This window comes from Mus pahari, chromosome 8 (assembly GCF_900095145.1).
Source record: "Mus pahari chromosome 8, PAHARI_EIJ_v1.1, whole genome shotgun sequence".
In the NCBI taxonomy this organism is placed as follows: Eukaryota; Metazoa; Chordata; class Mammalia; order Rodentia; family Muridae; genus Mus; species Mus pahari.
In genome coordinates, this window is record NC_034597.1 from 60,834,374 (window position 1) to 60,858,789 (window position 24,416).

Consider the following 24,416-nt stretch of genomic DNA (forward strand, 5'->3'; position numbering starts at 1 on the left):
GCACAGGCACAGGCACAGGCACAGGCACAGGCACAGGCACAGGCACAGGCACAGGCACAGGCACAGGCACAGGCACAGGCACAGGCACAGGCACAGGCAGAGGCAGGCAGACTTCTGTGAATTCGAGGCTAGTCTGGTCTACAGGGCAAATTTCAGGACAGCCAGGGCTGCACAGAGAAACCCTATCTGGAAAAGAGAAAGAAAGAAAGAGAGACAGGGGGAGAGAGGGGGGGTAGAGGTAAAATAGGGAATAAGCAGAAGAAAGCTTGTGGGCACTCTCAAAGGCCCACCAGAAATGTGGCACTAGAGGGTAAACCATATGGAGCCAGTAGAGATTGCTTGGAGGCGAGGCAGCACATGAAAGCGCTTCTTAGAGACAAGCCATCTGAATAATCAGAGAGAGTGGCAGAAGGCGCCAGAGGTGTGCTGGTGTGAGGTGGTGAGAGGCCAGCAGAGATGGACGCAGGACAATTGCAAAAGCAGAAACTGTCCTGGTCCTTGCATAACTTTAGAGTGTTGAGGGCTTGGCACACTGTGCTCAGGAACTCATGGAGCCCTAGGCCAAACCAACACTCAGGTCAGGGCATAGGTCCTGCCAACGAACACAAGCCCCAGGACTTGCCGTGATCTAGTTTTCTGTCCATCAGATTAGAGCCATGAGAGATGCAGGTATGCTAGAACCAGTTGCTGTATCCTCCCCCCCCCCTTCCCTCACCCCCCACAGGGTGAACAGGCAAGGACAGCTTCCAGAGGCTGAAGAGGAAAGGTGATGCTCTGGGAGTTAGGCAAAGGGACATCTAAAAAGACAGCTGGCTGAGCCAATGAGCTAGAGAATTATAAGAAATGTTTGCAAGGCAGTTTTGAAACTAAAGTATTCTAAAGGTCTCCAGTGTGACACAGGGTACAGTCCATTTAAAAAATAATAATAATGTAGAACCAATTGTGTTGGATTGCACCTCCTATTCAGGGTCTTGTCCTCTTTGGGACTCGTGTGTATGTGACAGGGTGAATTGCCATTGAACCTGCCATGGCTGATAATGAGTGTCAGGAGGCATTGTTTAAAGCCAAGAGGATGAAACCCTCCTCAGGATCCTGCTCAGTCCCGTGACTCGGAATAAATACATGTACTCAGAGAATAAGGACATCTTGACTTTCACACTCTCAATCATTGTGTGACCTTGGGCAAGCCACCTCACACCCTGGCACCTTGACTTCTGTCTCATCCATATGGAACGGGTTATTCTACACTGGGACGCCCTGCTGGAGTGACACGCTCCCAAGTCCACTTCCTGCGCTCTTCCTTCCCGAGTTCCGCCATTCGAATGAGCACTGACGAGGTTTGCCCAAAGGGGCCAGCCCTAGACATTTCTAAGTGGGGGTTTCCACAGGGAGGACCCAGATGGGCTCAAGCTACCCTGGTCTAGCTAGGAAGTCTTGTGGTACCACGATGCCACTCCCGTGCCATAGCCCCTTCCTCTCTTATCATGATCGCCCAATGCACTCTGCACCTCCCCCCCCCCACCGTGCCCAGTGCTGACGGGACAAAGGAGAAGTGCCAGCTCCCTCAGATGTGTGTGTCACCCTGCTGGAGCCTGAGAAGTGGAACACACAGATTACTTTGGAGAAGGTATCCAAATAAATGAAGTATCCCTAGGACCCCTGAAGTCACTACCTCTGGCAAGGGCCGGACACAGTTCCCAGACAGCATCCCAAAGGCCATGCTTGGTCCAGACTTGGAGCCAGAGGTGATTCTGGTCTGGGATGTACTGGGCTTTTACTCTCTGCTTCCCAATAGACTGGTCCTGTCCTAGCTACACACACACACACACACACACACACACACACACACACACACACACACACGAAGCCTGAGACATAGCCTCCGCTAATCTGTGATTCTCCATGGTTTCTCTATACCTTTTTCCTGGCAGCAGCCTTGATCTTAGCATTTCCACTTCTATATTCTAGAGGAAATAGCTGACCCCATAACAGCCCTCCCCCCACACCACAGAGAGAGAGAGAGAGACAGAGACAGAGACAGAGAGAGACAGAGATTCATACCTAGGAGCCTCACACGTTGCCAGAACAACTGATTCACCCATCCCTGTGTGACAATCTAGAAGGGCCAACTGTTCCCCTTCCCCAGTCTGAACTGTTCCCAAGTCATCCAGGCTGTCCCCCCCTCAGCTCAGCCTTGCCCCACGTACTCCCATTAGTGTCCCCACCACTATGGCAGCTCTCCTAATGTTCTGCCGTGCTCAGGCATCTGCCTGGGTCTCTTCCGTGTTCGTATATACTGCTCCCTTCACACCCACCCTGCCTCCATCATGAGACCATGAGAGAAGAAGTCCTTCCTTTGCGTATCTGTCACTGCGCCCAGCCTACTGAGGCCCGTCAGTCACCAAGTGTGTGTATATTCGATACACCCACAGACACACATTTGCAAGTCGTTCACACACCGATCCGCACGTTCTCACACCCCCAGGTTCCCGTACACACCGAGTCAACATCCTTCAACACCTGAAGAGGCAGCCACGTTATGAGTACTTACATCCTCAAATAACAACCCCTACGTCCTCATGGTCCCTGTCCAACCCTAGGCCAGCAGGGCTCCCTCTCTGCCAGATGCCCTGGGCTCCATGGTATCTTCCTTTGCCCCCCACCATGCCAGGAGGCAGGACAGTGACTGGCATCCCTCATAGGACTGAGGAGAACTGAAGTCCAGGATGAAACAGAGACCCACGGGTGACAGCAAACCAACCTCTTGGCAAAGGGCTCCTGACGCTGGACCCAGCACACCCAGCACCTCTCTCTCCTGTAGACCACCAGGCTTCAGGTTTCTGGTGTAGGGACAGGCAAGAAGCAACTGTGTCTTAAGGTGACCATCTTACGCAATATCCTCTCCTTATCTTTGACTAAGCTTCAAGTTTCTAGACAGCTATAGTCTGCGCTATGCTGCGTCTAAGTCACTGGACCCCAGTTGTCACAAGCCAGTCTCATGCTCCTCTTGTGTGTGGGGACAGAATAGAGTAGGAGGAAGGACTTGGCTGTCATTTGGTAATAGCAATGACTGGCTGGCATTTGTAGACTATCTGCGGGGTTCTCCATGATCTATGTCCTTTGAGATGACAGATGGTGACATGCCACCAGTTGCACCAGAAACCACTCAAAGGCCCCAAGTCCAGGATAGGGCCATTGTGACAGTCACCATCTCAGGGACCTTCAGTGGGAAAGTTTACTTGTTGCAAAAATGGGAAGAAAGTAGCAAGGGGGTTGGGAAGGATGGTGAGGGTTTGAAGCTAGACAGCTGTGAAGCGCTCGCCAGCACACAGACCTCAGGATTCCAGGGTCAAAGAGGAGGAACAGGCCTGGGCCTGCCATACCATGGTTTCTAAGTCTTGCTTATGGATCTGAACACCTGCAGGGCTCTCTGGGTGAGTGGGACAGGGCCATGGTGGGGCCACAAGCCTGAAAGCAACAGAGCCCTAAAGCAAAAACTGTGGTGACATTCAGGAACAAGGCTAGGAGGGACCACAGAGGCCTGTGGGCAAAAGCTAAAGCTCAGAGAAACAGGGGGGGGGGGATGTTGTACAGGGAAGAGGCTCAAAAAGAAAGGAGGTCTTGTCTGAAGTACAGCCCCACCCTCCAACTACCACCCTCCAGCACAGACACACAGACAGACACAAACACACGCAGGGCCCGATGCAAAACAGCTCGGCCCAACCCCCCATGACCTCCCACAGTGGTTCGCCTGGCCTGGCCCCAGAATCTCTCCCCCCTCAACCTATCCCCCCCAGGGGGGCCTAGCCCCTGATCACATCCCACTGTAAGCTCCTGTGGCAGAGAGCTCTCTTTCGCCTCCATGGGGCCCCACCCAACTGGCAGAACTTGGCACCACTGGGTTCCTGGCAGGCACCCAGCTGGGACTGGGTAGCACACAGTCAGGCAGGATCCTAGGTAGCACACAGTCAGGCATCCTGTCCAGGAACTCCCTGAAATCTCTGTAGGCTGATGGTAGGCCTCTTGGAGAAAAGTGCCTCAGCCAGGCTAATCACGGACCATTCAAAGCAAAAGTCGACGCATAGATCATGGAGAACCCACAGATAACTCCCAAGTTCCAGCCAGCCACTACTTCTACCAAATACAGGAACAGGCAGGGGAGCTTCTCCATCAGAGCTCTCAGTTACAAGATGGAAGGAGGCCCCAGTGCCCCCAGGCTGAACAACTAGAAATCCCGTCTCATTCTCCGCCCCTCCTGAGTTCTTTTCTACAGAGGGCAGAGACAGCTCCTCACCACTCTGGGCCTGTCTCCCTCCCTGTCCATTTGGGCCAAAGTCCCAGGTCCCAGTGGCCCTCTGTCCCAAAGCCTCTCAAGTCAGCAGGATCAGCCACTCAGCAAATCCTCTCCAGAAGTAATTGGATGTGATGGAACGAGGGCTTTTCAGCTCCTGAGTGAAAGTCTCTGGATGTCATTTCATGGCACAAAAAAAAAATAAAAGGCTCAGGCCTCCCGCCTACCACTGCCAGGACATCATTAATCTCTGTGGAGAGGCATCAGCGCTTCTATCACCTCGTCCAGCCCTGGCAAGCCAAACAAATTACAGACCTGAGCTGGGCTCTCCACGGGGTGGTTATTAGGATGGACTTGAATTTGTGTTGTTTTCTTCAGAGCCACCATCCCCTGCTCTTCCAAAAGGCCAAGGCCACGGAAGAGGCTGGATACCTTGGTTAGATACAAGTCCCATCCTAGAGGCTCAGGCAGCTAAGAGCCAGGTCCCTGCAGGGACTGCCTCGGGCAGGAGGCCACGGTCAACAGCTAAGAACCTCCCATCTTATCTGAATGGCACTTGCCTCCCAATCCCACATCCCCAAGCCAAGAACCGAAAGGAAAGTCTGATGAAGAACTGGCTTTCAACAGAGCAGGGCCAGGCAGTGCCGAGCTATGCTGGCTGGAAATCTGGAAGTGGGCTTGGCTGAAGAGTCTGTGAGCATCAGTCAGAGCCAGCAACAAAGCTGTGCAACTGGACAAGGCTCTCCCCCTGACCAACACGAGTGGATTTTTCCTCCAGTGTAAGTCGGGTGATAAAGGAAGCTCACTGAAGTCCGGAAGGAAGCTAGATAAAGCGGCTACCACCACTTGTGCCTAAGAGAGGCCCGGGGAGGCCCTGCCAGGGTTACATAAAAGGCACGGGCACGGATGTCTGTTCAAGCTCAGAGTGCACACATTCTAGAAGAGGAACTGTCCATCTCTGTCTGAGGCCTGCAGGCGACACGCGCACACACACAACTGCCACTTCCAAATTGCACTCAGGGCCCAGAATGGAAAAAGTGACCGTCAACATCTATCACCAAGGCCACTCCCAACCTTCGAGACATGGCATTCGCAGGGAGTGAAGCTCAAGAGAGATAATCCCCCTCCTGGATGTCGAGGAGGGGGTCCTTCGTCTTTCATATCCCTGGTGCCTAACGTGGGGTCAGGCACACATTAGTTCAATGTCCTGGTTCAATGTCCTCCAGGCTTTGAGGCAGTGTTCCCCATGGGCCCCTTAACCCCTTCCACAACCAGATTAACATCAGCACTTTGGCCAGCCTCTTCCCCCATCAGCTCTTAGAAACAGCAGCCTCATGGCAAGGCTGCCACAGCTGCTCCTGTGGGATGAAGGGAGTGTCCCTGGGTTGTGTGAGGACCAGACTGCATGTGATCTGCGTGGCCCTGCTGCAGGAGCACCAGCCTCTGTGTTGCTCCCTCGGGGCAGTTCAGGGTCTAAACACCAGAGTATAAATACCTCCTTCCACCCTGATGGCTACCAGGGTAGTGGTCCCGCCCTCTTCCTGCAGTGCAGAGACAGAGAAGAGCCATACAGGAAGGGGCTTTCCTCCTAGCAGCGACCACAGAAGCCACAGCTCCCCATTTCTCCCCACATGGCCCTGAGGGCCTGACTCATCCCTCTTCCTTCTAGAGCTTGCTCTGGGTCAGTTCCTCCAGCCCTCTGTGGCAGGAAACAAGTGGGGGTGTGTAAGGAGTCCCTGCTGAGCCAAAGGAAGAGGCAGCAGGAGACTGGCCCAACCCAGGACCTGGCTTCTTGGAGCTGTTGCCCAAGTTGCCTAAAAGCGAAAAGAAAAGCAAGGGGATTTTAGAAATGTAGCCAGGAGGAGCCCAAGCACCTCAGGACACTCTGAGCTCACACATAGGAGATGGGGACGGCCAGCCCTGTGTGAGGGGAGCGAGGGGAGTGAGGCCTCTCTCTCTCGGGACATAGGGGATTTCTTTCCACCAACTTGCTCTGATCTCGTGATGGGTTTCAATTCCCTCACTGACATCAAAGCTCCTTCCTGTCAGACTCAGTGAGGAAAGGAGAAAGCCACCTTGCCCCTTCATACCTGCCACATGCTGCTTCACTCAAGATGCTGTCTCGGACACACATGCATCTGTGTGCACGTACATGTACACACAAACACATGTATACAACACACAGGCATGCGCGCGCGCGCGCACACACACACACACACAAACACACACACCACACATACACACACACACACACATACACACACACACACACCCACCCACCCCACACACACACACACACACACACACACCACACACACAAACACACACACCACACATACACACACACACACACATACACACACACACACACACACGTGTGAACACACGGTGGTGGCGGTGAGGGCATGCAGGCACATGTTTTCCAAGGGTCAGATTACCAACACTTCTCTTCAGCCATCCTCGCCCCCTGGGTCCCAGGGGTACTAACTAGGCACAGTGTCCACAAAAGGACAGTGACCCAAAGCTGCACCGTGGACTTGCCCAGTATAGTCAGCTTTTGGAAGCTGGGATTTTAAAAAATGCCCTATACTTGTGAAGATCATTGAAACATGAGCCTTATGCAGTGGGGAGGGGAGGTAAGTTGAAAAAGAAATGTGGGTGGGTGGACTCCATCTCATCCTCATTATAGAAGCAGTCTCGGCTGTAGCTGGGGGGTTGGGGGGCGCGCCAGCGGTCTGTGACTCTAAGGTGAGGCTCTGCTGAGACTTCCAGGCTGCCAGCCTCATGTTGGCATTCTTCCATCTGGATCCCAGTGATGCCTGCTCTCCACAAGCCACAGCACATTGGCCACTGCTTCTCTGTGCTCTGGACAAGGCCTTCCCCCAGTGCTCTCCCACCCAAGGAAGATTGCTAGAGTTAGCCACCCCTCAAAGAACAAATCACGGAAGGGCACATACGAATTACAGTTATTCAAATAAACGGGAAAAGAAAAGAATTAGTATAAGTATACTTACTCCATGACGTGGGTGGGAAAGGTATACAGCAAATTATTTGTTATCTGAAATCCAGACCTACCAGTTCTTCCTGAATAATTTTCCTGACAACCCTCTACCCAGGGTGCTCAAAGCTTAGGATTTCGGAAAGGATCATGGGAATGTATCTCTAACCACTTCCTTCAACTTTCTCCAGTGCCTAGGACTATATACACTTAACTCCCTGTCACGAGACATGGTCACTCTCATTACAGTAGGCTCGCCTTGTTGGGTTGTGAGAAGAAACCACTCTGGCCTAGGCCCTGACTAGGATGCTCCAGCACCAGGCAGGGGAAAAATGTCTCCCAAATTTGATCCCAATCGAGGATCTAAGTGCAACCCTTCTCTCAAGGAGAACTCAGGTTTTAGGGGATGCGGGTGCTTGGGGGCCCCTCGAGGGGGCAGGGGGTGGCGGCAGGTACTGTAAGAACAATAGGTTCCCACCAGTCTTAGCCCAAACAGCTAGGCTAAGCAGGTGTGAGGAGAGGAAGTATCCAAGCCTCCATCAGTCAGAAGTCTGAAGATCCTCAAGAAGAGGGCATGGGCAGAGTCCGCACCCACCTGATGACGCTTGCTACATGGGTGAGAAGGCAACAATGAATGTTGACTAAAAGATCCTGGGGAAAGAAGCCCAAGGTGACTTTAACTCACTGAGCTGTGTCCCATCATCCTCTAGCAAGCAGCCACCTAACTTGGCCGTGTGTTAGGGCTCTCTAAGCATCCAGACCCTCCTCCTAAAGCTAGGACCCAGAAGATTCGCCATGCAGTATATACTACCTAGCCAGATGATCAAGGGGCAACTCTACCCACTCAGGGATGACGTCTCCCTGTCAGGCCATCTCAGGTCCATGGCTACCTCTTACTGTTCCTCTGTGGTCTGTCTGATTTCTAGGTGGTTGGAATCTGGACAAATTCCTGCAGCAATTCGGGCTGAAAGATCCCGACACAAGCACCCAGTTCATGACTCAGTTTGACGAGGAATTGTCATCAGACTTTGGTAGAATTAACGATGATCAAGAGCAATTCAATCAAAAATAACTGTCCACTGAGCTGAAACTTTTACCTTCCAGCTGTGCGCTCCTGTCATGTAATTCACAACAGGTGGTCTGGGGATGGAGCCACCTTTTGGCATCTTCCAAATAACATAAATAAATAAATACAGATAAATAAAAAAAAGAACAACAAAAAACAAAAAACAAACAAACGATAACAACAACAACAAAAATAGCCCCCAGGGCTTAGCAAGGTGCTTTCTAACCTTTATATTTACTTTGAAACACTGCAAGGGAAGTGCTGAGGAGACCGCTCAGTCAGTAAAGAGCTTGCTGTGCAAGCATTAGGATCTGAGTTAGGACATCCAGGACCCATGTGAAAAGCCCAGTTACGGGAAGATGAGAATCAGAAGCAAGCAGACCTCCAAAGCTCACTGGCCAGTGGTCAAGGTTACTTTAACAACTGGGCCAATAAGAAACTCTGTCTTAGCCAGGTGTGCACCTTTTTTTTTTCCAATTTTTTATTAGGTATTTACTTTATTTACATTTTAAATGCTAGCCCCCAAAGTCCCCTATACCCTCCCCCCCCACTCCCCTACCCACCCACTCCCACTTCTTGGCCCTGGTGTTCCCCTGTATTGGGGCATATAAAGTTTGCAAGACCAAGGGGCCTCTCTTCCCAATGATGGCTGACTAGGCCATCTTCTGCTACATATGCAGCTAGAGACACGAGCTCAGGGGGTACTGGTTAGTTCATATTGTTGTTCCACCTATAGGGTTGCAGACCCCTTCAGCATCTTGGGTACTTTCTCTAGCTCCTCTTTTGGGGGCCCTGTGTTCCATCCAATAGCTGACTGTGAGCATCCACTTCTGTGTTTGCCAGGCACTGGCATAGCCTCACAAGAGACAGCTATATCAGGGTCCTTTCAGCAAAGTTTTGCTGGTGTATGCAATAGTGTCTGCGTTTGGTGGCTGGTTATGGGATGGACCCCTGGGTGGGGAAGTTTCTGGATGGTCCATCCTTTCATCTCAGCTCCAAACTTTAACTCCTTCCATGGGTGTTTTGTTCCCAATTCTAAGAAGGGGCAAAGTATCCACATTTTGGTCTTCGTTTTTCTTAAGTTTCATGTGTTTTACAAATTGTATCTTGGGTATTCTAAGTTTCTGGGCTAATATCCACTTATCAGTGAGTGCAAATCATGTGAGTTCAGGTGTACACCTTTAATCCCAGCACTTAGGAGGCAGAGGCAGGCAGATCTCTGAGTTCAAGGCCAGTCTGTCGTAGAGTGAGTTCCAGGACAGCCAGAGCTACACGGGGGAAAAAAATAATAGTAATAACAATTAAAAAAAAAAACTGTCTCAAAAAATGAAAGAGAAAGTGGGGAGTGGGGAGACACGTACTCTTCCTTAAACAACATGTTGAATGTTCCTGAAAACAGCAGTGGTTGAGGGTTTCCTCTGATCTCAAGCTCCATGTGCAAACACGTGTGTATGCAAACACACTCACATGAACATGCACATACAGAAGGAAGAGAAAGAAGAAAGAGGAAGAGGAAAAGGAGAGGGAGAGGGGGAAGGGGAGGGAGAGGGAGAGGGAGAGGGAGAGGGAGAGGGAGAGGGAGAGAGAGAGAGAGAAGCAATTGTGAAGAATGGAGCAGATCTGAGGTCTAGACCTAGATGTGAGTCAGTCTGTGAGCTGGATGCAGAGGCAGGAGACCAGGGCCCAGGGCCCAGCTGCCAAGTCAATCATCCCAAAGCCCTGCCTCCCCAGCCCTGGCAGTGAGGAAGAAGGGATGAAGGGATGGTAGCAGAGATTGGGTTTTTGACCATGGACCTTTCCGGCTCCAACAGACAACAACCTTCACTCAGTGAGTTCGGCTGGCACCTGTTCCAGGGCAGACCCAGGGCAGTCAGAGAGAGGGGTGCTAGCTACTCCTCCAGCTACTCCAGCAGAGCTTAGCAGTCTGTGGCGGGGGTGTTCATCATCAGAGAGTCACAAGTTGTAACCAACTGTGATGCGCGTTCTGAGGCTGTGAAGGGGGCCCGGTTTCTGGCAGGAGTGGAAGAGGCCAGGCCTCTTGGAAGAAGTGGCATTTGAACGTGGGGCTGGAATGCCGGGTAGAGATTAATTCAGGGCCGAGCAACAGAGGCAGAGGCTTCCTTAGAGCCTCACTGAGCCGCTAGCAGGAACAAACGTAGCGTCTTCCTGGAAAATGAAAAGCCAATAAAGGGGCTGGAATGAGGCGTGAGTATTGGCTGGATAGGTAGGCCAAGGCCAGGCCAGGCCTCATAAACACTCTATAGTTTTTAATCAAATCTACACACACACACACACACACACACACACACACACACACAGTTAATGGAATGAGGAATTGGAGAAAGGATGGAATTGGAGATTGGAGAAAGGCTGGTATCATGATGAGATGTGTGCTTTTTAGTTTATGAGGAGGCTCCTCGGTGTATGTGGGGGAAGGTTTTTCATCATCTAAGGTCCTTGGGTTTCCTTGTATACTTCCCGGCTTGGCTGCCCAAGGACACCCCCCCACCTCCTTGAAAATGCATCTCTGCTGCTCTGTGTGCAGCATGAACCGCATCTCCTCAGATGCTTGACCTCCACCCAGGTCCTCTCTACTCCTCTCAAGGTCCCCTACATCAGTTTCCCTTCACGATTTCCTAAGACACAGAGGGAGACCTTGGCTGAGGCATGGCTGCACTGGTGACTCATCGATGGCATGCTTTGAGATCTCCAGATGAAAGGGGCAGGAGGAAGGCAGGCATGAGGTTATTACCTTATTACATGCATGAGGTATGTCCCATGATGGCTACAAGGTAGAGGCTCCCCCGTTGACCCTTCGCCCTGTGAAACACGCTCAACTCAGGACTGGATCTAAAGAACGTAGCCAGGCAGGGTACTGAGTCTGTGATACGGGGAAGTGTCGGATGCTGCCCCCACCCCACCCCCATTCCACTGCTAGGTTCAGATCCCTGCCCCAAAAGAATTGGAACAAATGCTTAAGATCTAGCAGCACATCTGATGCCAGCCAGCCCAGGGCAAAAGGAACCTCCTGCTCCCTCTCCCCCAGCAGGCAAGCCTGTGAGCAAAGCTAAAATAAGAAACAAAAGGAAGTTTCCAGTTGCAGTGTCATGGAAGACAGCCACGAGAAGGGACTTTTTGGGTTCCAGGTTCCCTGGAACCATCTCTCCAAAACCCTTACCGTGCCAGGGGCAGAGTGTAATTGCCAGCTCCAATTGGTGCCCAGGACCAGGATAAATAGAAGGTCAGCTTGCTAGAGCAACCCCAAATTGAGACATCCTCCCTCTTCTGCTTTTAATTCCTTGTGGCTAGCATGTTTATTTTGGGGTAAGGAAAAAAAATCGGATGTTTACCCTTCGAGGAAATTATCAGCTTGCTTTCTTTCCCTTTTTTTTTCTTCACCCCCTCCTTTCTTTTGCCCTAGCATCGTACAGGCTTCGAGTTCAGCCCCAGGAGGGACCTCGATTCTTCAGGTCCTAAAAAGTGAAAAGGGAAGCAGCTGTTCCAGGCTCTAGGCCACAGCCAACCCTGCCCTGACCACAGTGAAAGGTCTGGGGTAGAGAGGAAGCCTGGGGCCCATGAAAGCCGGCAGGCAGTGGGGCGCCCACCCTTGACCTGCAGAACTCTGCAGGCCTCACACCCCATTTCATTAGCTCCCCCCCACACACACACCCCTGGGAGAAAGCAAAGGTATGTAAATGGCCAAGAGGTATATAATGTGATCCTTTACACACTGAAGAAAACTGACTTTTAAAAAAAATTCTTTTTTAATCATCACCGTGGTCGCCTTTGTTGTCAGATGTCACTTACTGGACACTTTCCGCAAACCATGCACTGCACCAAACGCTTTCCATGTAATGTTTCATTCACCGTGTCCCCACCCTGATCCACAGCCCACTCGGGCTTCATGCGTGTCCTCTCATTTACCCGCCACAACAGCCTAATGACACCGGTATTGGAGGACTCATCTTATGGACAGCCAGTGTCCCTACTCTCTGATTCATGAAAAGCAATGGCAGAAGGCGGCATTAAGTTAAAGCCCCTCACGGCACCTTTTGGAGGGAAACAATGCTCTAATTTTACTCACTGAACAATAAAAAAATGAGAGGCCAGGTCCTTTATTCACTCAAGAGCTAAAGAAGAAAGGCTGCCCCTACCACAATAGTTTAAAAGTTCAGCCATCCAAAACCACTGTGGAGAAGGCTAGGACCTCGGAGTACTCAAGGTAAGCAGGCTAGCCTAGCCAAAGACCGACATCACCGCTCCCTCCCTGTCAAAGGCGACTGGCTGTTCATTGAATATCCCTTCAGTTTTACCTACACACACCTGTGTGATGGCTACTTCTAGAAAAGGTGAAAGGTAGAAAAAGAGGGAAAGTTAGCTAGGGAGGACTCAAGAATGGTGGTAATCATGGTGGTGCTGCTGCTGCTGGTGATGGTGGTGGTGGTGATGATGGAGGTGGTGCTACTGCTGGTGATGGTGGTGGTGGTGGTGGTGGTGGTCATGGTGATGGTGGTAGTGGTGGTGATGGTGATGGTGGTGGTGGTGATGATGGTGATGGTGGTGGTGGTGGTGATGATGGTGATGGTGGTGGTGGTGGTGGTGGTCATGATGATGGTGATGTATCTGGGTGTTAGGACTAAGTAGCCATAAAATAGAAAGGAAGCTTAGTCTTCCCTGCCTCCAAAAACCCTAAATTCATATAGACTTCTGCCACTTGGCAACGTAAGTGTTTCAGACCTCCGCTTCAAATGCAGTAAAGAGTAGTATAAGGCGACTTCCTTCTAGGATGGGTTACAACAGTTAAACGAGACAGCAGAGCAGAGCTCAAGCATGGTGTCTGGCACGCAGGCTGTTCAGCAAACACATGGTCTCCTCCTCTTCCCTGCTTCCACTTCACCTGTCCTACCCAACCCCGCTGAAGTAGGCAAGGAGGCTCAGGCCAAGGGGCCACCACCTCCAGAGAAGAGTCCTTCCTACCAGACCCATAAGAGCCTGAGCGCCCCAGGAGAGGGCCAGCTAGCTAGGACGCCTTGAGCCCCAGCCCAGAATCCTCCTCCCAAACTGAGCAAAACATTGGGAGGCTTGGCTCAGGAAAGACACCCAGTTCCTTAGCAACTAGCAAGCATGTCCCTGGAAAGACAAAGACCCAATACCTCTCCCCCCACCCCCAGCCTCCCCAGGTGTCTGATCTGCTTTACCTGAGTGGAGCGCAGAGCCATCCACCTCTAGGACCTTACCCCACTGGCTTAGCCAGTCTAATAGTACCGATCCCAGAACATAGTTCCTCCTTCTGGGGGTTAACTTTTCCTCTGCCCCCCAGTAACTGCTAAAAGACACATGAAATGTGCACACACACACACACACACACAACGTGCCCTCAGCTTCTGAGGCCAGCAAAGAATCAGGAATACAAGGAAATAGAAAGAGGCACAGCCGTATGTTCTGTTGTAAAATAAATAAACAAAGCTCTTGGGCAGTTCATCTCTGCCATGCTCTGCTCTCTTTGCCTAGGCAAGCCAGCCACCCTCTCTTGGCTTCAGTTTCTTCAAAAATCAAGTACTTTCTTCCCTAAGGTCCCCTCCACTTCCATATTCTACAGTTCTGTGCGGCTCTTTTGGAAGGCAGTAGAGAAAGCACACAACAGTGCTGAATGAGCGCTTTCATGATTATGAATGAAAAGGGGCCAAGCGCAGTTATCTACAGAAGCTGGAACATTGTAGTGGGGTGCTCGGGTTAAAGATGAGTTTTTCAGATGTAGGGAGCTTGAGGACCCTTGGAGCTCCCACAAGCAACATCTATTTCAGAATCAAGTCAGACAAAACTCAAGCAGAGGGACCCTCATATTCACTTCAGGGATGCAGGGCAACACACAGAATCACAAACTAGAGTCCTGAGTCAGGATTAATGGGCTAAAAGGAAAGAGACGGAGACCGTCAGAAAGGGACACAGTGGTCCTGGGTTCCCACTTTCACATCTAGTCTCACGGTGAAAGCAGGTAAGCATACTTCCTGTAGAGCCCAAGCAGCAGCCTACGAGCCCACAATCTTTGCTTCCCAAGACCTCCTCCCACCCACAGAAACAGAGGCAGTTTCGTATGTGCATCCAAACCCATGACTTAGAGGTGTCAAAGTCACTGCCCCAGCCCAATCTGTGTGACTGTGAAGCCTATCAGAGTTGAGCCTCAGAAGAGAGCAGCCAGAAGCCAGGCTTACAAGAGAGGGTCACACACACCAGGAGGGGATGCAGGAGTCTGTAGGGATGGAAAGGAAACTGAAGAGAGGGTAGAGATCAAGGCACCTATGAGCACCAAGAGTGGTCTGTCCCTGGCTGGTACTACAAGCAGGCTTACCTGAGCCATAGCTGCAATTTATTGACTTGCCCTCAAGCCCTGACCCACACAAAAACATCTACAGCAGCGGTCCTCAACCTTCCTAATGCTTCAAACCTTTAATGTTTCGGTGACTCCCTCCCTAAACCATAAAATTATTTCACGACTGTAATTTTGCTACTGTTGTGAATCGTGATGTAAATATCTAATAAGAAAGATGGTTGATAGGAGACCCTTGTGAAGCAACCCACAGACTGAGAACCACCAATCTACAGCCTAAATTTTGCCCACGTGGACACTGGCTACAGCTGTCAGCAACACCAAGCTTCTTACCAGCCATGCTCCTGCCCATGCACACATAAACAAGCATGAGCATTCACACACACTCTCTCTCTCTCTGACATACACACACACACACACACACACACACACACACACGCACCTCTTTATGCAACCTGCACATGCATACTGTCAACACAGCATCCCACGCAAAATCACATGGTGTATGCAGCCGATAGACACTAAGGGGTATCAGCTCTGCCAACCTCTTTCTAGACATGCTAGACAAGTTGTATTTGTGATTACCTTGTTGAACCTCAGCACACTCTCGCTCACAGTCTGATCACACACCAGCCTACCACTAAGGCAGAAAAACACCACTCTTTGTATGAGACGGAGGATCAGACTTGACCTAACCACAAATCTCACTCAGCAGCCTGCTGCTGCAAGTGGAGCTTTGATGATACTGTGGAGCTTTCTTGTGTGTGATTGGGGAAGGAAGAGGGGAGGGGAGGTGCTAGCAGAAGGGAACCAGGCCTTCCTCTGAAGTTCATGAGGAAGGCCTCCAAACCCTTACCCGTCCTTCTAGTAGCCCCACCTCTGGCCCCTTGCCTGTGTAGTGCCCAGCCAGGGAAAGGAGAAGCCAAAATTGGCCAGACTGAGTTACTAAATTCAACCTTGGCAGCGAAAGGGAAACGCGTCAGTTCCCTGGGGAAGTGGCCTAGCCCAGGGCGGCCACAGGCCCCTGGGCTTCTACTCCGATGGAACAAAAGTTGCTCAAATAGATCTGATGCTTTTTGTTTTTGAGCCTAAAATACCCTGTGGTGGCAGCCGGAAGTGTGACCACGGGAGGGAAGTAGGGTAATGGGGAAGAATTTGTTTGAGTTTCCATCATGACTACTTTTTCTTTCATTTGGGGTCTAGAAGAAGCTTCTCCACCTTCTCCCTCCCCCTGCAACCCCCAAAGTCCAACAGATCCCAAAATTTGGGACTGGGGCATCCAAAGCCACCAGTGATCTGCTGCCCTGTTATATCCCCCCGCCCCCACCCCTGCCTGCCTAAGAGGGACTAGGACTGTGAAAATGACCCGGCCACAACAGTGTCAGAGGGTTTCCCCTTGGGCCTTCTGGTAGGAGAGCAAGAAGCTAATCCAGAAGAAGAGAGGTGGATCCCTGAGACAGGGAACAAGTGACCATTGCTTTCAGAGTCTGACCGTCCCTAATGTGCTTCTGCGTGATTTGTGTGTGTGTGTGTGTATGAGCGCACACACGTATGTATTTGTGTATGTGTGTGCACGCGCATGGATGGACATGTGCTGTGGTACGAGCATGGAGCCAGAGGACAACTTTCAGTGTCGGTTCACTTGGATCAAACTTATGTTGTTGGGTTTAGCAGCATCTGGGCCTGAGGAGCCATCTCACTAGCCCCCATGAGATTTCAACAAAACAAAATCAAGATCCTGGCCATGTGGAAATTTTCAGAGCATCTAATGAGCCAGTATAAAACTGGACTAAAACTCTGACCCATGTATTAGAGTCCAGCACTTGGATAGGCAAGCCAGCGGACCAAGTCATATCTCCAAAATGCAAGAGGTCATAGGGTCGCTGCCAAGACAGACCACGCTCTTCTCCTCCTCCTTCCTAATTTATTTTTCCCCACACTCCTTACCACCTAATCGCCTATATTTGTTTACTCTCCCTGCCTACCCTGAAACCTCATGGGACCTTCATTTTCCCCATTGCAAAGACCTGAGCTACTTTCATCAACCCCTTATCCAAGTATGTGGACCCTGCAGTGGGCACACAGGAATAACCTCCAGACACTCGTTGGGCTAGGGAGGGAATGGTGGGACAAGAGGTCATTAAACAGTTCTATTACTCCCCGAAGACTTACTCATTCAAACAAGGCAAAGGCCTACTAGACACCAGATGCTGGTGCCAAGTGGATGGGGGTCGAGTGGGGGGCCAGGAAGATTAGGGGTACAATGGTAATCTACACAAAATCAGAAGTTACACTTCTGCACTCGTTGAAGGGGGCACTTTTATCCAAGGATTGCACAAGTGTGTGGGAGAGGAGTAAGAAATCAAGTGGGCAAGGCATCTCTACAACATTCCCTCCAAGAAGGATGCTGACTGCTGTAAAGCCGTGAAGCCCCACCCTGTCCTTTAGAGAGTGATATACAGAACCTGACTGTATGCCCTGCTGGTGGAGTGGCCCCGCACAGGGTGGAGGTGGGGGGAGCGTGGGCGGGGGGGGGGAGGCAGGGGGGTCGTGGGGGAGGCAGATACCACGGACACTACAGAACACCACGACTACAACAGACACGACAAGTCCCTGAGACCGTAAAAAGCCTATGGGTCTTGCCTCTGGTACCAGGGACTTTTGGGTTTGAACAGGAGAGATGGAGTTGGTGCCTATGGCCCACAGCTGGGGACCTATGAACTCGGATTGCAGTTCAGAAGCAGCTCCCAGCCTCCTGGGTCCCTGGGTGAGATTTACCAGCTTTTAACAACAGCAGGATAATCACGCTAATGAAAAACTCCCTCCGGGCTTGGGGCAGCCAGACTGAGATGAAGAAACCGGGAGGCATTTCAGAGTCGCCCGATGAGTCACTCTGAAGGTGCTGGGAGTCCGCCTGCCTCTGGGCGCGCGAAGGGCTCCTGCATCCTCTCTCTCTGCACTCAACAGAGAAGGCAGCACGCTGGGGGGACGGGCGGGGAGCTGCAAGCCCCACTCCTGGAGCATCCTAGTCCCTGCTATGAGAAACTAGGCACGGTCTGAGCAGGATCTCCTGAGGCTGGGCCACCAGCAAATCCAGTTACCCTGCTACCACCTGTGCAGAGGCCTGTATAGGTCTTCAGGTCCTCCCATCCTCCAAGAGATTTTTAGCCCCCCCCCGCACCCTCCCCCCTCCCAACTCTTGCCAGGCTGTCAGGTTTTGGAGAGGGCAATACTCTGATGTGTTCCAAGCTCCCCAGAGATCCCAGCTGTGCTTGGCTCCAATCCTTTTTCCTAAAGACTTTTCTGCCAGTGCCTCAGTTTCCCTGCGTAGCAGCAGTTCAAGGTTCCCTACACTCCACCCTGCCCCCGGGTGGTGGGAGCATTAATTACAGTTTGTTCCTGGCTTTGAAGATGAAAATGCCAAGGATCATTACCTCCCAATTAACGGGGTTATTACCTCTTGAGATTGGTGTTGGATGACTCCTGCCGCACCCCTGCCCCCAACCTGGGATCATAAAGTGGTTCCCTGCTGTGCTGTTTCTGGGTTCCCCCCCCCATTCTCATACTCCTCCTTTCCTGGTTTCACACTGGTAATTAGCACCCCTCCTTCAAAATTAGAACCGGTAGAGTATTTAGCATATTCCATCTTGAACAAGAATTTATGGAGTCTCTGATGAGGTGGTCGGTATGGGTAAAAGGATGGATGGAGCTACAGGCAGCTGCGAGCTCACACTTGTAACCACAGTGCTCAGTAAGCTGAGGCAGGGGGATTAAGAGTTCAAGCCCAACTTAGGCTGCCCAGTGAGACCCTTATCTCAAGCCCTCTACTCCCCAGTATTTATTTCAGCCAGTCCTACAGAGGCAGGCAGCCCCTCCTGAGCCGTTCACAGAGTAGAACACTAATGCCAAGAGCCAGCGCTCAGAACTCTGGAGTCATTAACGGCTTCCCCGAATCCAGTCTGACTAGATGCACACAGCAGCAAAAAAAAAAAAAAAAAAAAAGTCGAAGGCATGCTTCTCCATCCTCTCTGGGGTGGATAAGACAAAGGGGCTAACAGTTTAGGACTGAGACAAGGGTTCAAAGCCCATGACCCACTCTAAAGCCTAGAGTGTTTCTTATGAGGGCGAAGGAAAGGAGTTAGTGCCTGCCTTATGAATAAAGCCTGTTGCTCCAAAGCAACCCAGCAACCCACGGAGATCAGAACTTACCCACGGCCCCTCCCACTTTCTCTTCTAGTTCATTCGTCTCCCCAACTGCCTTCTCCATGGCCCCTCCCCCCCCCCACTCACACCTTTTCTGCTTCATTTCTAATCGCGGAAGTTCCTCTTTCCAAAAAGCACCATCCCCTGAGAGAACTCTCTACATTCACCATCCCTCTTGAGAAGGGGTTACCCCACAGTGGGTCCCAAGGGAGTAGCAGGCCCTTAGAGCACATGACTCCGTTTACCTTTTAATGAGCCCCTGAGCTAAGTTCCCATTACAAGCCCTCATCCCCTGACCCAGTCACCCCAACACACACACACACACACACACACACACCCCACACCCTTGCCAAGGAACTCAGTCCCTTCCTCTAGAACCTCTAACTGTAACTAGGAACTTCCACACATTCTTCCCAAACCTGAGTGCCACAGTCAGAAACCCAGAGAGCTGAGAAAGAGGCCTGGTTCATTCATTCTCTCGCCCTCCCCCCAACCAACCCCTATCCTTAGAAATTCAGTTAGAAACCCATGAGCTGACAAAACTTGGAGCTGAAATTAACAGAAACGTGTTGTCCAATTCTCTTATTTGCCCACAAATAAGACTGATGATAGCCAAAGTCATGTACAGGTAGTTTTACCAAGGAAATCCCAACTCTTTATTCCCAGGCCCTGGCTAGTGGTTGACATTTACCCACAATGCACACTTTTCTCAATTCTGACTTTTAATATCTCCCTTCCCTCCTTGCCCCAGCTCAGTCCTGAATGCTCGTCCTCTGGATTACCACATGACGATTCATTAGTTCCATGGACTCACTCAGGTCTTGGGAGAACTCTGTAGGATCAACAACTTGCAAATTTGACGGCTGCTCCCACGCTCCCAGCAAGTGGTACTTTGTAACAAAATGTTTCTCCCTTTGGTTATCAGCCACTCTGAAATTACCTAAAGTGTGATCCCAAATATCCTGTTTCTACACGGTTGGAATAAGTTTATTTTAATTTAGACCAATAGATTGCAGAAGGAAAGTGTGTCTAGCTGGAAAGATGGCTCAGCTGATAAAGCACCCTGCCAGGCAAATACAAGTATCTGAGTTCAGATCTCTAGGACCTATGTAAAAAGCTGGGTACGTCTGAGTATGTACCTGTAATTTTAGATGTAGAGAAACGGATGCAGAGACAGGTAGACTATGGAGCCCACTGGCTGACTAACCAGCCTTGCCAAATCAATGAACTTCCGACAGACTCAGAGTGTCTCAGCAGAGCTTGATGCTCAGGCAGAGGACCAGGTTTGCTTCCCAGTGTCCACACGGCTTAGAATCACCTGCAGCTCCAATTCCAAGGGACCTACACTCTCTCCTGACTGCCAAGGACGCCTGCAGGCACCAAATGCACGCAAGTGCACACATGCACATATGCACACATAAACACACACACACATACAGAGAGAGAGAGAGAGAGAGAGAGAGAGAGAGAGAGAGAGAGAGAGAGAGATTTTAAAAAGTAAAGGTCGGGAGCAATTAGGAACACTTCAAATCACCCGCCCCCCCCCACACACACATAGATGCATACACTCACACATACGTACATACAAAATTTAAAAATACATAAAAGTGGCATATGTGATCACCCTTGGACAGGAGGACCTCATGGCCATTGAAACAGGTTTAGAAAATAGGACTTGAGCTATAGTAACAGTTACTCTTCTGCCTACTAATAAATAGGTCCTGGCAGAACTCCTGAGAAGTGTAAGTGTTACACCCCAATACTGGCCTCTGGGCTCTTCTTTAACCTCCATGCTTGGTCCAAAGGATGCTGGGATACCACAGTCAAGCCTCCTCTCTATTCCTCATTACTTTCTCCCCAGGTTTTCAGATTCAGTGAGAGCTCTTCTTCAGAAAATAAATATGGAGGAGCTGAAGAGATAGATGCCTCGGTGGTTAAGAGCGCTTTACTACTCTTCCAGAGGACCCAGTTCTGTTTTCAGCACTCCCGGGGTGGCTCACCACTGCCTATAGCTCTATCCTTCCTCCCACCCACACCAGCCACTTCATTTCTTCCCTCTGTTACAGTCACAAAAGGGACAACAGCTAGAGGCAAAAACATTCTTTTTGGAGATACAGTGGGGTGAGTTCAAATAGATTAGCCACTTTAAGCGCAATTAACCTCCAGCAAGGCACTAAGACTCCAGAGTTTGTTCATCTTCTGCAAATAGTAAGCAATGAGAAAGACAGTCCTAAAATCTTCTCTCTGGGCAGTGTGTGTGTGTGGGGGGGATAGTAGATAAAAGCATTTATTATGATGATGAGGAAGACTCAGTCCCCCTACACACTCCACCCCACCCCTACCTCCAATCCCAATCCCGTGTGGTGGCTAACATCTGCAGTTCTAATATCAGCAGTCCGATCTTCTGGAGATAAGCACCAGCATCAGGGGCCTGTGAAGCCCGCTGACCCTACTGGGTACCAAGACTTTCCTTCTTCAAACTTTCAAGAGATGTCTACCTAGACTCTCCTCCAAGCTGGCTGACATTACCAAAGTGACTTCTAGAGATTTCACTGAGGAGCATAGGACTCCAGTGACCCTTCTGGGTGGCACCCAAAAGTGGAAAACACCTGAAGACCCACAAGACAACTGGCATTCAGGAAGAATGCCACCAGGCCAGGTCCTCTACACAGATTCTTGGGTGGTTTGAACAACCCCATTCCTCACCACTGAGCCTGCTGTCCTGCAAGCAGGCGTCCATTCCAACAGCGTCAGTGAGGGCACCTCCACGCTGCAGGTGACATCCTGAATAGTGTGCTTCACATCTTCAGGATACACTAGTAACCCTTGTTAAGTAATTTTTTCCCTCCAAATGCTGGGAAGTGAAGTCACGTACTGATAATCCCAGCACTTGGGAGATAGAGGTAAGAGTTCAAGGCCATTCTCAGCTAAACTTTAAAAGGTCATTAAAAATAAAAATAAAAAAAGACTAGGGAGGTGACTTACAACACTGTGTGCTGCCATAAAGACCTGAGTTCTCAGTTCAAACTTCCAGCACCTATGTAAAAGTGCAGCACGTTGGCACGAAGCTGAAATGCTAGCACTGAGAAACAGGAGGGTTTCTGGGGCTCACTCTCTGGCTAGTCTTGCCCAACCAGTGAAATCCAGGTTTAATAAGACTCTATCTCAAAAAATAATGTGGAGAACAATTGAGAAACACATACACACACACACACACACACACACACACACACACACGTGCACATGAACACAGATACATACAAATAACATAACATATGCACCAAAACAAAAAAACCAAACCAACCAACCAAACAAACAAACAAACCAAAAAGCAGGCCTTGATCAGGCCACACAATACACAAGTACACTCACCACTGAGCTATGTCCCAAATCCTGAACATTTTCACTAAAGATGCAAACTCCCCTGTGACTGGAACAATGAATGGCTCGGCAGTTCAGAGAACTGGCTGCTCTTGCAGAGGACGGACTCCTAGCTCCCACGGGGAGGCTCACAACTGTCCATAACTTCCTGGGACCTCATGGCTACTTAAGGCGTCTGCACACATGAGGGCATAAAAGCATTAAATGGCTAACATCCCAGGTTGAAATTATTTTAAGGAGGGCAAGAAGGAACTTCTGGAAAACAGAAGACTTTAATAAAAAAAAAACTGAAGCCCACAGACGCCTGGAACAGAGTCCAGGACAGAATTGTGCCTGCTACTGCAGTGGATTCCCAGGGCTACATATTCTTTATCCTCACCTAAACCGAAAACACCCGTTCCCCCTCCGTGGGAGACAGTAGCCTTGGCTCTTTTACACAGGCATGGCCTGCCTACCTTTCACCAGCTTCAGGGGAGGACTCCCTGAACCTGTGCCTACTAGCCCCCTACAACTTCAGGGCTTAGGGTTCAGGTAATTAGGCTCTTGGCAATCTCTCTGGAGCCGGCCAATAAACCTGAAACAAACACCCTTAGCCCCTCTCCAGGAGGAAAAAAAAGGAAACACTCGGGGAAGGGGAAACAGGGAAGGAGAAAAACTTTTTTGTTTACACTGAATCTCCCAGGGAACTGTAGAAATCTGCAAACCCACCGCGGTAAACACCCCTTGCTGCTGCAAATTCCTGGTTGTGTCTACTGTCACAGAGCCATGGCTTCCACGGTCATCATCCAGGGTGACAGAGGGCATCTGCTGGCACTACAACCTGAATAGAAAGTAGTCATTAAGGGCCTAGGCCTGTAGGCTCCTTTCGTGGCAACAAAAAGGACCCAGAATCCTCCACCCTTTCCTGGGAGCCACAGACACTCCAGGGTGTTAGAAAATGATTCAGGGACATTATAGCTGTCACCACCAGCTGCTGAGATCTTAATTTATGTCTTGGCTCTGGCAGAAAGGGGACCATTCCTTAAGCATCCCCAGATTGACACAGGTATCAGGTCCCCAAATAGTAATTTACTTTTCTCTATAAATAAACAGTATTTCTTGTACATGACAAGCTGGAAGGGATGGCTTCCCCCACTGAGCACTTTTTAACCAGCTGCAATGTGTAAATGCATCCCCGGGGGCACACAAGGAGTGTACCCATCATGCAGCAGGATGGGAGAGAATACAGTTTAATGATAGTCACTGCTGTTTATTGAGCACTTGCTAGAGTTCTGGTATAGGTATTCTCTGAAAATTCTCTGATTTAATTCTTCCTATGAGGTCTGTATTGTTACCACAATCAATAGATAGGAAGTGCAGCAGTTTCCCTTGTCAGAGTGAAGCTCCGATAAATAAATTAAGTGAACTGAAAACTTCCATTCAATTAGAACTAGTAGAAAAGAGGCTGTCTTTCCAGTCTTGTCTAGTAAGCAACAGGGTCCTGATGCAAGCCAGATGAGCGCCTTTCCTCTTTGAAACAAGCTAACTATCCTCGAAAGTGTTTTCCAGCCATCCTTGGAGAAGCAATAACTGACACTGGGACCGGAAAGCCTTCGAGTATCCCAAATGCTTCCACCATAGGCCCATATGGAAAAAGAACAGGGCCTCCAGCTCCTTCTACGAAGAGAGCCCAACAGGTGGAAAAATGGATGGTATCTAGGGGTCCTTGGTAGTTGAGCTGAGCTGCCTTAGGCCTTCCACTTCCTTCCCACCACCCTGTCAGGCTGATCTCTGCCTCACGCGGGGAGACACGGGCATTGCAGCCCATCGCTCGGTCCAGGGCCGAGAACCTCGCAGCAAGTCCAGGCAGAAGGCAGGAACCCACCGAGACACCCCGCCCCTCCCACCGCAGTCAGCCAGCCTCCCCTCACACGCGCAGCAGGAAGCAATGCAGAGGCGCGCCCAAAGCTTGCGGGTACTCTGGGCACCCCTTCCCCTCCCCAATTGCCTGGCTCTCCGGCCAGAGGCCAGAGCTCAAGGCTAATTTTTCACGCGACCCCCCCCCCGACCGCCTCCCTAGGTGACGCTACAGTCTGTGCGGTTCCTTTAAAGGCTGCGGGTTCCGTTCTTCCCTTTTCCACTGGATGCCAAAATATGCAAATCCGGGGAC

General features: G+C 50.5%; 1 protein-coding gene across 1 annotated transcript in view; it reads left to right on the plus strand.

Moving 5' to 3' along the window:
• The window catches only part of Pebp4 (phosphatidylethanolamine binding protein 4), a 217,710-nt gene extending 209,184 nt beyond the window's left edge, over positions 1 to 8,526 (plus strand). The window contains exon 7 of the mRNA XM_021204006.1: positions 8,216 to 8,526. Within this exon, the coding sequence (XP_021059665.1) occupies positions 8,216 to 8,361 (146 nt within the window). The 3' untranslated portion in view covers positions 8,362 to 8,526. The remainder of the gene's footprint in view (positions 1 to 8,215) is intronic.
• Positions 8,527 to 24,416: the final 15,890 nt, after the last annotated feature.